Below are 14186 nucleotides of genomic sequence, written 5' to 3'. Positions count from 1 at the left end.
TAGGGAAAATGGGCATCTTCACCGGAGGAGGAAGGCCAAATCATCGTCAGTTACACAAGTGCACAACAATGAAGATACCAATGATCATGTCGATGAAGTCCTAAATCCTAAACCGACCACTACCCCAAGCTCCCTACAAAAGGGCCACCCGAAAGGAAAGGTGAGAAAGACAAAAATGGAGATGTAATTGTGTTCAAGATTGAGGTGGAAGATATCATAGCAAGCAAAAGTAAGAGGGAATAAAAAAGTGCATGTGAGGAACGCAAGACTTCAATCGAAGAAGAGAAGCCAAATATCTTTGCACACGAAATGCAGACAAAAAATGGAGCAAGAATACAAAAGCATGTTCACTAACCCTGCATGAGTTGAGGTAGCCCAACTACAATATCTTGAGATCATTAAGGTAGTAATTTAAGCACCAAAGATGATAGGAATTGCGGATGCGCTGGAGTGGCAATGGTGATAGAAGTCAGCAGTGATGTTCTATGATTGATTTTCTATTTATGCTTTATGTGTTGATGTCCTTGTTTAGGTGAACCATATGTTGCATGTTTGATCTTCGTGTTTGAACCATTTGTTATGTCCACTTTTAATCATTTACCGGGTTTGTATGTTTCCTTTTGAATGTGAATTTCAAACGGAATTTCATAAATTTGTGGATTTGATATGAGTATCAAGTATGTGTATCAGAAATAACCTCATTCGAATTATTATGATGATAGTATATACATGCACGTGCCATTTGTATGCTTCTTTAATGGGAAATATATAAAAATTGATTTAGGGAAGATATTTACGAGATCTGAGAAAACAACTCACGTGTCAACTTCCACTAAGTTTTATGGACATCTCGTGAAGTGGTTTTACAAGGAGCTTTTTACACGAACTGTTGAAGATGCTCTGATGGAGTAGTATATTTGAGCTGTATTTAAAAGTCATTCTTTTAGGGATAATTAGATTCATGCCCCTAGTTGTGTCCCACTCTGTTGTTTTACCCCCAATTTCCAAAAGTCACCGGTTCTGCCCAAATCACTTCGCTCCTCTTATGCATTTGCGCTTTGACTGTTTGACCTTCACTTTGAAAACTTCATAACTAATTCATACACTACTGCGGGATGCTGCTAACGCGACACTACGATCAGAGACCCTTCGACGAAACTGTGTGTGATGCCATAATCGCAAACGGTGGTGTAAAAAACCGTCAAAAAAGGTGCAAAACATTTGTGATGGAGGATGCATCAAACATGGTTCAGATTTTAATTGTGTGTGCGATTGAGGGCATACAGTTCAGTTCAGTTAACCATTTGCGATGACAAGAACAAAAGAAACAGGCAGCCAGATGAAGGTGTGTGCGATGTACAACATATGGTTCACTCGGATGAACTATTTGTGATTAGGCAACACAAAAGAAACGGGCAGCCAGATGAAGGTGTGTGCGATATACGGCATGCGGTTCACTCGGATGAACTGTTTGTGTTGAGGCAAGAGAACAGAAACGGTTTAATATAACAAGATGTTTGTGATACGCCACAAACAGGTCTGTAATCAAAAATGTGTGTGAATACCGATAATAACAGAAACGGTTCCCTAGTGTGGTCTGTGTTCATCTGATCATCATCTCCTTCTTGTGTTAGGTTGATATTCCTTCTATACTAAGTTTCCATTAATAGATGGCGTTTTATGAACACGCCACCGTTTCCCGCCATTTCCTCACCTGTTTCCCACCACCTAGCGATATTGCCATAGGCGGCGCGCGACGCACGGAGGCGACAAGTGCATCCTGTAGCACATCCACCTTTTCCAAGCATATCAACCCACCAAAGCGCTGCCTCTGCCATCAACCTCGTCGACGAGAAAAACGAGCAGGCGCCACGGCCCGTCGAGGCCGATGCGCTCCCCGGCAACGCGATGGACAACGCTGTGATGCGCATCATCTCCAGGGTTGAGCAGACCTTTGGCAAATGACGCTTGAGCGCCGCGGATCAAGATAGGCATGTCAGCACCGACAGGCTGCAGCTCACCGCACAACATGATCGATGGCGCGCCGCAGAGCAAGCTAGGCGCGTCCGCGCCGATAGGCTACGGCTCGCCACACGGCGAGACCGTTGGAGCACCGCAGAGCGAGAGGCGCGGCGCGCTTCACAGCAAGAACGGATCCATCGGCGCTTGCCTGCTATCGACACGGCGTTGCAGCTGGGTACACGTCCGGTCAGTACCCCCATTCCTCGCCAGGAGTGGGAAGAGGCCCTCAGCGTCGTACTTGCACCAGAGGCCGGCCATGTCGTACTTGCACCGGACGGCCTCCGCGCCGTTCGCATGGGTGCCGCCGTTCGCCTTGTCCGCGGCCCGCTGGATGCCAACACGCTAGTCCGTAGGCTCGACCGCCTCCTTGGCCCAGGTGTCCACATATACAGAATGGAAAGCATACTAGGTACGTGATGGTACTTAACTACTAGGTACTCATAAATGTCACTGGCCTACGGACTATTCATGGTGGTGCCCACATATACCAAAATAGTTTTAGCTCTTATTTTACTATTTATGGTGGTATCATAAGAGCTAAAACTCGGTGGGCACTTTCCAACACTTTTGTCATGAATGCAAATGGCACTGACCTATAGGTGACGTTTTTCCGAACAATTTGATATCTTATTTGCAATTTTTTATTTAGTATGAATTAGTTATGAAGTTTTCAAAGTGGCGATCAAACGGTCAAAGGGCAAATGAATAAGAGGAGCGAAGTGACTTGGGTAGAACCAGTGACTTTTAAAAATTAGGGGTAAAACAGCCGAGTGGAACACAACTAAGGGCATAAATCTAATTATCCCTTTCTTTTAATATGACTTGTAAAAGAAAAGGCTTCCTTCTTTTCTATGCTTATAGCTATATCTAGCTTAAGATATAGTAGTACTCTCTTTCCTCATTACATATGTTTTCACATTAGATTTTTATTTTGACAATATATTTTAGATATAGTACACTTTGGAGCACTGGGAAAGCCCTTGTATTTACTATGATACGGGTTACAGCTCGATCCTCTAACCAATCAAGAATATACCTTTTAGGCATGTATGGCTTTTATACTATGTATATATATTGTGTAGAAATACTTAGTACTAAAATGCCTTAGATTCCAGGCTCATGGAACCTGGATTTTTGAAAAAAAATCATAATTCATGTTCTGAGGTTAAAAGAACTCTAGGGTTTGTTACACACATACTCCCTTTGTTTATTTTTACTCCGTGTATAAGATGATTTAAAGTCAAACTTCACAAAGTTTGACCAAATTTATATTAAAATATATCAATATCTACAATACCAAAGTTATATAGTATGAAAATTAACACCATGATGCATCTAATGATATTGATTTTGTATTTTGGATGTTGATATTTTTTTCTACATAGTTGGTCAAACTTTATATAGTTTGACTTTTTATAAATTTTATATGCAGACTAAAAAGAAATAAAGGGAGTAAATAGAGATATATACCACATTTCTGTAAATTTTGACGATGAAATATGATTTATGTTAGCTATCAAGAAGGATAAAAATCGTGTATTCTAGCACATGTACTATAAATTACAAAAGTCCATTATTATTACTATTATTTTGGTCAAGCTCACACCAACAAAAATTTCATCATGAAAATTTACAGGAACGTAGCATACGTATCTGTGTACATGTGTATTTTTGCCAGAATTTCAAACATAAAATCTCCTTTTTAATTTTTTTCCTAAGGACTCCATGAAGTTCGGGAGCAGGAGATCCTATCTCTACGTAGTAGGACTACCCATTGTCCTGGGTATTATTTCAACCTAATCAATCATTTTTTGTTGATTACAATTTGTCAAAGATAAAGAAGTTTTATTATGAATATGTGCTTCTAGTCCTAGGCTCACAGGCACATGGTATGAACAGTAAAATCCAAAAAAATAGAAGAAATTCAAAAGGTTTTGAGTTTTTTTGGAGAATAAACATTGCTTAGCTTTTGGCGCGAGTGCAAATTTTTGTGATGAAATAGCATTCATGGATGTGTGGCAAAAATAATCAGTGCCCCAAAATACTTTCAAAAATCAGTGCTCCGCGAATGTTATTTCATCACGAAATTTCACACCCATGTTAAGCACTCCTCAATGTTTTTCTGACAAAAATAAATATTTTTTAAAGAAAGTACCCTTTTTGTATTTTTACTGTTCATCCAGGTGCATTAAAGCATAGTTTATTTTGGAGCGGATGTGGTAGTGTAACTCCGAGATGTAGCTAGCTCAATGATCTAAAATATGCATATCTGTCAAACGGCCACCATGTGGGCATTACAAACTGAACAGGAGGACCTTTGGTTTTGGGACCATATACATTTTCTGAAATGCCAACAAAGAAACAAGCTTGCAATTTTTGAATCCACACATGTCGTCATCGTTTGCCGGTCCTGGAATATTCCCGTTCTGATGAAATCCATTGTACTCCTAGTAATAATCAATTCCCTGCCATGATTTACCCTCTTCTGGCTTAGCTAATTTGTTTGCTTCACCAGGCATGTGATGCCACATTGAATTCCCAGGCCCGCCAGTACAAGAAAAGGACGTGGTCACTTATCTGCACATGGCCATGCATATGTGCTGAGCAAGACTCTCACAGTGTTTAATTAAGTTGTCAGTCTGGACCTCACTTAACTTAGGATCCCCAGAGCTCAACACATCTATGTTTAGCCAGAGCTTGCCAGAGAACAAATCAAGTTGGTGTTTAATTAATTTTCTCCTTATGCAAATCTATAGAATGTTGGTTATGATCGGGTGATGTGAATGTGCTAACCAACGGTCGCCCATGGCATTCCATCACCATCATCTTCATCACCCACCACATCTCACTACCTGCTGTTTGTTTGGGGTTAGGATCCTCTGCCACGCACATCATTCGGTTGATTGCCTGTCGCCCAATTGGATATGGAGGGCTGGGATTAGATGAGAGCTAAAAATGAAGGGAAAATGTTATGGGCACACGCAAGGACTTGTTCCGATGTCGTTACCACGGATATCCCATTTCTGACTGGACATGTAGTTGCTTATTCGAAAGGCAAACCTGGAACTTTTGAGTTGTGCTTTTTTTTTTTTTTTGCGCATGAGTTGTGCTGTTTCTAGGTCTCCTTCGTCACCAGCTCCATGCACCAACACATTTCTCCTTTTTTATGATGCAGTTTGTCATCACTGACATATTCATTTACCGAAAAAGGCTCCCGTCCGCTTTATTTTATATATAAAGCAACACAATCAAACCGATGCAGCATGCTGATAAGGAGATCCTCTTACAAAGCATATATCAAAGAAAAATAATAATATAGGAGAACCCACACCCTACCACAAAAGCAACCTAGACTACCGACGAGGAAGACTAGCCGCCAAGGGAAATCACCGGATCTCTTTCCACCGCTCACACCAAGCTGTTGCCCAGGAGGGCCTCTTGACGTCCCTCTTTGAACCGTTGAGCCCAAACCTGCCAGCAGATAACAAGGACAGTAGGGCGCCAACAAGGTCCCATGTATAAGATAAGGGGGCGAGTGTAGCTCCCCGCGCCAGAGCCGAGGAAGCTTCAAGCCAGGATCCAAAAATGTCCGCCGATGACGACGCGGTGCACCTAAGGAAACCTAGGCTCCACGACGAAGTCCTCAGGAGAAAGACTAAGCAACGCATCGCAGCCATCGAGACCGAGGGTAGGTCAAGGGTTTTCACCTGGAGCCATGACTTGGCGAGAAGGACCACAACGGCACCCCCAAGAGGGATGCGACACCCACGAGCATCAGCATTGTTAGCGCCGGAGCACAAGGTTTGCCTGGGCCCTCTCACCCGCGCCACTCGAGGAACCAAGAGCACCAATCCACCCCGAGGAAAAAAAGGCCACCACCAAACATGACCTCCAAAACATGATCTAGGAACCGCCACCGCCGAGACCAGCATTACCGAGTGCTACATCCTTCGCCGCCCACATGACCAAAAGATGCAACCATCATCGCCGCCAAGACGCGTGCTGAAAAGCCAATCCGACATACCACCACCCGAGGTCAGCGTCCCGACTTCCAAGTTCCCAACCTCGACCCCGCACACCAACTCCAAACCCCGAACACCTCACTCACCGGCAAATGAGACGGAAAGGCTCCTCCCTTCCAGTACCACGTCATACCATGGACGAAGGCGCACACCACGCCGGTGCCACTACCGTCTGCGGCGGCGGCCAGCGAACCCAAATCGGTCAACATATACCAGATCTGGACGGGGGCAACCATCCCTGTCTTTCCCTACCACGCAACGACGAGTACAAGTGACCACCTCGGCGGCATCCCGACCGCTGCATGAGGAGGAGGCAACCGCTGGCCCCTGGCTACGGCCACAACTTCCCAGGAAGATGACACCCCACATGGCAAGGGATCCAAAATGATGCACCACCTGGCCCCATCGGCCGATGAGGATGCAACCGGTCATCGGGACTTTCGGATCTGGAGCCCAGCCAATGGGCTTCGTGCAGGAAGTCGAGGAAGGAGGATCCGAAGACGGAAAGGGGGGACGAACATCACCGTCTCCACGCAGCCATTGCCCAACCACGCCACCAGTGCCATGCCCTACGCCAAAGCGAGGCGTCACTACCTAGACGTCACGCCCACACCGTAGTAGACCAGGCGAGGAGAAAAAGGATCCCCGCCGCCACACCTTGGTGGCAGCAAGGGGAACGGGGAGAAGGGAGAGGACGAGGTGGCAGCGCCTAGGGTTTTGCCCGGTCTCTTGCATGAGAGATAGGGACAAAACGGTGTTGTTGGTTTGAGAGTCTGTGAACCACTGATATATTTATTTCATGGAAGATTAATTAAACTCAAATAAGTGAGAAAATTATATGGGCAAAGAATAGCTCAAGGTGGACACATCAAGCCTTGTTATGTATGCGAACCAACCAGTGGTTGGATGGTTAGGTGGGCAGTGATATCCCCGGCCCACCAGGATTTAAGAAGACGTTTCGGCCGACTGCGAGGCACCGACGTGACTTCGTAAAATCTCAAGATGGTATGTCGGCTCAGTCTCTCGGAGATACTCATAGGGGTAGGGTGTGTGCGCGTTCATAGAGGTGAGTGTATACGCGTATAAATGAGCGCTTGAGTATGTAGTGTTAAAGGGGAAAAAAGCCCATTTTGTACCATACTTCCCGCAATTTTGGAAACATCAACTATTGGAATCATATCTGACAACGAAATCCAGACTTACTTTTATACTAAAAACTTGTGGATGCGAACCCACGGTAAGTCTAAAGATGATGGTAGAAGCATTTTACATTTTGAAACAATTGCCTACTTTGAATAGTATACAAAACTGATGCATGAAATTCAATAAACTAATACGAGTAGCTTTCAAACAGCCCCATGTATTATTATTATTATTGTTATTGTTATTTTTATTATTATTGGGGTTTTACGGAAATTTTCGCATTAAAATAATAATAAGTAAAATACAAGGTATGACAAGCCACACGGTACGGTAGGAGTAGAAAGGAATCGCAGGGCAGTCAGGGACGTAGGCAAAACCATCATATTTTGCAAGGGAAGCAAGCAACCTCAAGTCACATAATTATGATGGGAAAGTATTCCCTCACATTCACAGCAAACTCCAAAGTCTGTAGCCCCTGGATATCATCAGCTAGTGGGCTACCGGGTAAAAAAGTGGGCGCATCAGGATTGAAGCTGCAATCCGCCTAGGATTTTGTGTCATGCAAAAGTGGGACCCATCTCACATGCCCCATGCACATGACAACCACTTGTCTCCTACCTCCTCTTGCATCTCACCATTGCCATTCCATTTCATTCATTTACCCCACCCCGGCACCCCCTTGTGACTTCTCCCTTTCACCACCACAGTTTTTTGGCAGAGCGACTGTTCTTCCGGGTCCTAGATGTTTAGAGCCAGGCACCAGCACACAGCCAAGGAGATGGAGAGAATTACTATACTATAATAACAGTTTTTACATAAGTTCGGTACAAGGCAAAAAGAAAAATCTACATAAGATGAAAACATCCATCAACTGACAAGGAAGTCCAGACTTACTTTATACCAGACGGTAAAAACATAAAAGGTTCAAAAAAAAGGAAAACCTGACCGCAAAAAAGCCTGGTACTTTCTTCAAGCTGCTGCCATTTGCTTTGCTCGAGGGCATTTTTGCTGCCATGGCACCCCTCAACTCATGCAGTCCCTTCTCCCCTTCTTATTTGTTTTCCACTCTAGACCACCAAGGTTCTAACCTTTTTTACATGACGGAGCAGGCGTTCGGGTTCTCGTCGCTGAAGATCTGCGGCGGGTACGGCGGGTAGGCCGGCGGCGGAGGGTAGGCGGCGTACCCCGGCCTCGGCGGGTAGTACCCTCCCGGGAACGCGAACTGCGGGTAGTGCATGTAGAGGTTGGCTGCGGCGATGGCGCCGGGGTCTTTCTCCTTCTCCTTCTCCTCGCCGCCGGCGCCGCCATCCTCCTTGTCTTTCTCCTCTTTCTTCTCGTCTGCAGCGCCATCCTTGTCGTCCTTCTTCTCCTCCTTGTCGTCCTTCTTCTCTTCGCCGCCTTCGGCTGCCTTCTTCTCATCCTTGGCGTCGCCTTCGCCGGCCTTCTCGGCCGGGGCAACCGGCTCGGACTTGATAATGGCCGCATGCCTGCCGGTGCGCTTGTGCACGTACTCAGCCAGCTTGACCTCCTCAAACACGCCCTTCACCGTCACTTCAGACGCCTTCAGGTCTGGGTCTGCAGATTGCACTCCTGCATAATTTCGAACCAAAATCTTCAGCAATACTACTACATAACAAAGTATCACCGAGCTCGAGGATGATCTATCTAGCGTGATTTCAGGCAGAAAAAAATTCTTATACGATCCAGATTAATCTTGTCACAATATATAGCCAGACAGGTAGGTGAAGGAGTGAATCTTATCTGCACACAGTTGTGCATCTTTTGCAAGAAAAGGAGCTACACGTACAAGGCCCACATTTTGGCTTTGTTTCAGCCATCGACCTAAAGAGGAATCCCTCTTTTTTTCATCATTGCATCAGAGGAAAGATTTGTTTGACCTTTGCTGAATCACTAGGTAGATTCTAAACATGACACATAGTAGTAAACTAATTCTAGGAGGAGAGTGAAAATAAATACTAATAAGAGAAAGGCCATAGCTGTTTCTGTCCTGATGAAAATGACGCGAGAGAGAAATGAAAAAAGGACAGGCAATCCCGCAGCGGCCCATTACGCACCTTTCATCTTTTCGATCCTCTTCTTTATCGCCTGCGCGCAGGCCTCGCAGTGCATGTGCACCTTCAGCACCACGGAGATCACCGTTGGCTTCAAAAACAAACATCATTCAGTCAGTTTTGCCAAATCTGAAGTAAAACTGAAATTACCATACAAACTAGTAGGAGTACTGCATTGCGTGCATTCGTTAAGGTCCTTCACCTCCTTCTTCTCTTCAGGTTTCGGCGGCTCAGGTTCCTCCTTCTTCTCCTCTTCCTTCTTCTCCTCCGGAGGCGGCGGTAACGGCGAGAGGAGCTCCACCTTGCGGCCCGTCTTCTTCTGAACACGCTCCACCACCTTCATCGGGTCGGCGGCAGCCTTCTTTCCCTTCACAACCACCTTGTGTGCCTTGGAGTCGGCAATGACGTCCTCTACCCCTGAATCCACACAAAAAGGTTTTCAGATGCGGTACTAGGTAGAACAGAGAATGGATCTTTGAGCCAAAGAAACTTTAATTTTCCCTTGATAGCAACTAGTAGTGCATGGAGAATATGCAGAGATGCTTGGAACATTTTGAGCAGTATTTGGAGATGATTGGTGAATCAGCTTAACTTTTAAGGACATGTGGCCTCAAGGGCATTGTATACTCAAGGTTGTCATTCTCTTGGAATGTACTCCAACCTTTTGGAGTGAAAGGTCATTCCCATCACAATTAATCAACCACCAGACTCATGTGCGGCTCATGAGAAAGGAGGATCTTATTAATTTTATTTTATTTTTTAGACAAGAGGATCTTATTAATTAGGTGAATCTGTTTATTTAAAAGCTTAGCCCACCTACTGACCTAGTCCACTATGAATTGCACACGGAACAACCTTACAATATCACTTAATTGGACATCAGAACAGCACAGAGAAAAACACAAAATCTGGACCCTTTTTTTAATAAGGACATAAGGAGGAACACTAAAAAAAGATTGGAGGAAGCCAACCACATCATCATGTCTCTTAAATCTGATGAACAAACAAACAGATTCACTTTTAGCTTGCTTCCCATAACCGCAAGGAGAACACAAGTCTACCACTAACCATGATGATTCGTGAATCAAGTGCACTAAGCACGCACTCCCTAAGAACACTCGCCAAGAAAATGTCGAACGAACTCGGTAAAAGTGTTCCTGTACTAAGGAAATAAAATCCACGTGACAGCGTACTACTAGTTCAAAACGAAACGAAAACGAAAAGATTTACTCTGACGGCGAATCCTGATGCAGCAAAGCGAAGCAAAGCAGAGGAAATTAGAGAGCAGGGATTAATTAGAATAGATGAGGCGCATTACCATCGAATCTCTTGAGGATCTTCTTGACCTTCCTGGCGCAGCCCTCGCAGTGCATGTAGACGCGCATCACGACCTCCTCCGGCGGCGGCGGCGGCGGCGGGGGCGCCGCCTCCTCCTCCTTGGGCTTCTCCCCCTCCCCCTCCCCCTCCTTGGGCTTGTCGTCCTTGGGCTTCTCCTCCTCCCCCTCCTTGGGCTTCTCCTCCTTCTTCGCCTCCTCCTCCTTGGGCTTCTCCTCCTCCTTGGGCTTCTTCTCCTCCTGCGAACCAAAACACCACACCACGACGGGGGCGTCGGTCAGTCAGTCAAGATTCAACCCGCCTCACCGCCGCCGCCGCCGCCGCCGAGGAATGCAGTAGCAGGCAAGCAAGCAATCAAGCGTCCTTCCTTACCTCACCCATGGCGCGCGTCCCTCCTGTCCTCTGCCCCTTCTCTGGTGGCGTTGGGTGGTGGTGGTGGCTCTCTGCGGCTCCCTGTGGGTGTGTCGCTCGCTACAAGACTGGCAGTGGGGTGGAGGGGGTGGCCTCACTCACTCGCCTTAAGTAGCGGGTGGGCGCCGCGAGGGAGGGGCTGCGATGGCGAGATCCGCATGGAAATGATTTGGCATCTCTATCCCCGGGATTTCTTTTCTTCTCGTTTTGGTGCTGCTTCCTTGCTTTTTCTCGCTCACTCCATCTCTGTTTTTTTTCCCGGAGCACATTGTATTTGGGTGCCAGGAGGTATACGAACATTCTGGTACACCAGGTGACGTGTCGCACCGGCTGCACGGGCGTCGGATCCGCATGAATGCATGAATTACGGACGGCCGAGATCTGTAGTTAGTATAGTACCAGAAAGATTGTGATTTTTTTCTTTGATTTGATGGCTCTATCATTTTACTGTTTTGCCTCAAGGTTAGTGCAGCATCCATGCATCGAATGCCACGAAACTAGAGGCGAGGAGCCTACCTTGCACGGTTTCAAGGCCTCGCCTCGTGTGGCCGTGCGCCCGTCTCAAAGCGGCTTTCATTTTCTTTTTCTTTTTTTTTCTTTGGGGTTCTTGATTAAGGGCTAACCAACTAGTATGAATCAGCAGAAGTTTATTCTCAAAGAACAAATTTTACATTCACAAAATAAAAAAATTCTACAAAAGCATCCAAGCTTTTTTTTTTTCAGTTACTAATCAGCATTTAGAACTATTTATTTTTCCAGCTCAGAGACAGAAGAGCATGGCTCGTGCATGCACAGACACTTGTCACCTGACTTGGAGGTCTGAACCGCACTATTTTTTTTCAAAATCAAAAAATGTTTATTCTCAAGAAAACGAAATCCGCAAAAAATTCCAAGCCATTTTTCAGTTACTAATCGGCATTTAGAGCCATTAATTTTTTTCTCCAGCTCAGAGACAGGAGAGCATGGCTCGTGCATGTACAAACACTTGTCACCTGACTTGGAGCTTTGAGCCATAGTTTTTTTTCCTGCTTTTCTTCTCATTTTGTCACCGGTATTAGCATCGCAACAAAAAGTTGCTAGTCTTTTTGTAGAAAGGAGAAATATACATTGAAGAGTATAAGGAAGGGTTTCTTTTGTGACCCGAAAACTTGTGAGGCTTTCCAAAACAACTTTTCTAGAAGAAATACACGAACAAGTGTGGTTGCTATGGATGACACGTATTTTCGCATAAAGGCTATGAGATCCTACCTCATAGAAAGGTGATTCTTTTCGTATTATTCATAGTGGAAACATTTGTTTTAATAGAAGGGTACCTTCATGAGTAAGTTAATGTGTTTCCCTTGATAGGAATGAATTGATAGTGGCCTGTCAGTGAGAATCAAACAATAAATTTGAAGATATTCTACCACTCCTGTCATAAATCAAATTAATCGTAGTAAATTAATTTTCCAAACCTTTTTCAATCACTACTCCGAACCAATTATTTTGTGAGCTCAGAGACAAAAGAGCATGTTTACGTGCACGCACAAACACTTGTCACCTGACTTAGAGTTTTGAACTGAACTTGTTCTTTTATTCCTGCTTTTCTTCCCTTTTTGTATGTATGTATTAGGAGCGTAACAAAAAGATGATGACACTAGACTCTTTTCATATAAAAAGGAGAAATATATATTGAAGAGTGTAAGGAAGAGTTTTGTTTGTGATCGAGAAACTTGTGAGGCTATCCAGAACAACTTTTCTAGAAGAAATACACGAACACGCGTGGTTTTTGTTGATGACGTGTACAACGACGAGACCCTAGTTCAGAGAAAAGGTTGCTTATTTTTGTGTTAGTCTCATGGTGGAAACATTTCAATTTAATACTAGTAGGTTAATGCATTCCCCTTTGACATGAATGAATTTAGGGCGGCCCGTTGGTTGGAAACTTGGAATCCAACAATAACTTTGAAGTTGCTCCAGCGCCCCGCCGTAAATGGAAATATTTTAGAAGGAAAGGATCACGTCCCAGGCTCCATATTGATAAATTAAACCAAGATTCAGAACAAACAAGTTTCCCCTAAAATGAGGGTAAATGTGCAAAAATAAACTACATTTTTTCCAGTTGGATGCTCACGGAGCAATCAAGTAGCAACTAAGAGGAAGAGAAACTAAGGGAAATACAGTTCATTACAGATCTTTTTCCATTCCTTAACAGCACCGGGGTTGAGGGGGTTGGATAGCTTCAGTTGGCAAACATGTCGACCTCACAGAAAGCCCTCCTGGACTTCACCGGCGGAGCTGTTGCAGGCTGTGGAGACCACCTAGGGTCCAGCACCGAGGTTGGGCTGATCAGCACACTTCCTGCAACCATCTTGCAAGGAGTAGGGGGATTCATGGTCCACTTGTTCTGCATTCGTGATCTTCAATTTGTACAAACTCAACCACTTTTGATGGCCAACGAAGTCTTCATTTTCACCCCCGAGAAGGTTGAGAAGTCCTCCAAACTTTTATTCCCTTGATCTGTGGACAAGATCGCCCAAATCTTGACTAGCTTGTGAATCTTCCCAATAACTTGTTTTACAGAAGTCCATGTGGTATTGTTAAATATCATGGAATTCAATTTTCCACAAACACCACAGTGCAGCTGCACATGCTACATTAAGGGAAGATTTCTGCTTGTTAGATAGCCAAAACCTGGCAATGGGCATGCAATCAAACCCCAAATTTATGTTGAAATGCTCCCAAAAAATTGCCCCCACATATCTAGCTACTACACAATCAAAAAACAAGTGTTGGACAGATTCAGTTTCAAAGAAGAACACACAATCTAGAGGTTTGATGATATGCCTTTTCCTAAGGTTGTCTCTAGTCATTATTTTTGTCGGGGAACGTAGCATGCAATTTCAAAAATTCCTACGATCACGCAACATCTATCTAGGAGATGCATGGCAACAAGAGGGGGAGAGTGTGTCCACGTACCCTCGTAGACCGAAAGCGGGAGCGTTAGGTTAACGCGGTTGATGTAGTCGAACGTATTCATGATCCAACCGATCAAGTACCGAACATACGGCACCTCCGAGTTAGCACACGTTCAGTTCGATGACGTCCCTCGAACTCTTGATCCAGCAAAGTGTCGAGGAAGAGTTTCATCAGCACGACGACATGGTGACAGTGATGGTGATGTGATCCGCGCAAGGCTTCG

At 44.9% G+C, this 14186-nt stretch overlaps 1 protein-coding gene across 1 annotated transcript; it reads right to left on the bottom strand.

Annotated features, from left to right (window-relative positions):
• Positions 1-7966: 7966 nt before the first annotated feature.
• On the bottom strand, positions 7967-11120 carry FP3 (farnesylated protein 3). Its single transcript, XM_048701244.2, has 5 exons — positions 10967-11120; positions 10578-10833; positions 9462-9676; positions 9263-9350; positions 7967-8777 (listed from the first exon to the last, which is right to left on the bottom strand). The coding sequence occupies exons 1-5, from the start codon at positions 10973-10975 to the stop codon at positions 8281-8283; spliced, it is 1065 nt and encodes a 354-aa protein (XP_048557201.1). The 5' UTR covers positions 10976-11120; the 3' UTR covers positions 7967-8280.
• Between the last annotated feature and the right edge of the window lie 3066 nt (positions 11121-14186).

This window comes from Triticum urartu, chromosome 2A (assembly GCF_056163025.1).
Source record: "Triticum urartu cultivar PI428250 chromosome 2A, HENAU_Tu73, whole genome shotgun sequence".
NCBI lineage: Eukaryota > Viridiplantae > Streptophyta > Magnoliopsida > Poales > Poaceae > Triticum > Triticum urartu.
Note: the sequence above shows the minus strand (reverse complement) of the source record. Positions and strands in the feature narration are given on the sequence as shown.

Coding starts and splice junctions, on each gene's coding strand:
- FP3 (XM_048701244.2), bottom strand. Junction 9,351..9,461: donor AACCTGAAGAGAAGAAGGAG/GTGAAGGACCTT, acceptor TTGTTTTTGAAG/CCAACGGTGATCTCCGTGGT. Junction 8,778..9,262: donor GAGGATCGAAAAGATGAAAG/GTGCGTAATGGG, acceptor GAAATTATGCAG/GAGTGCAATCTGCAGACCCA.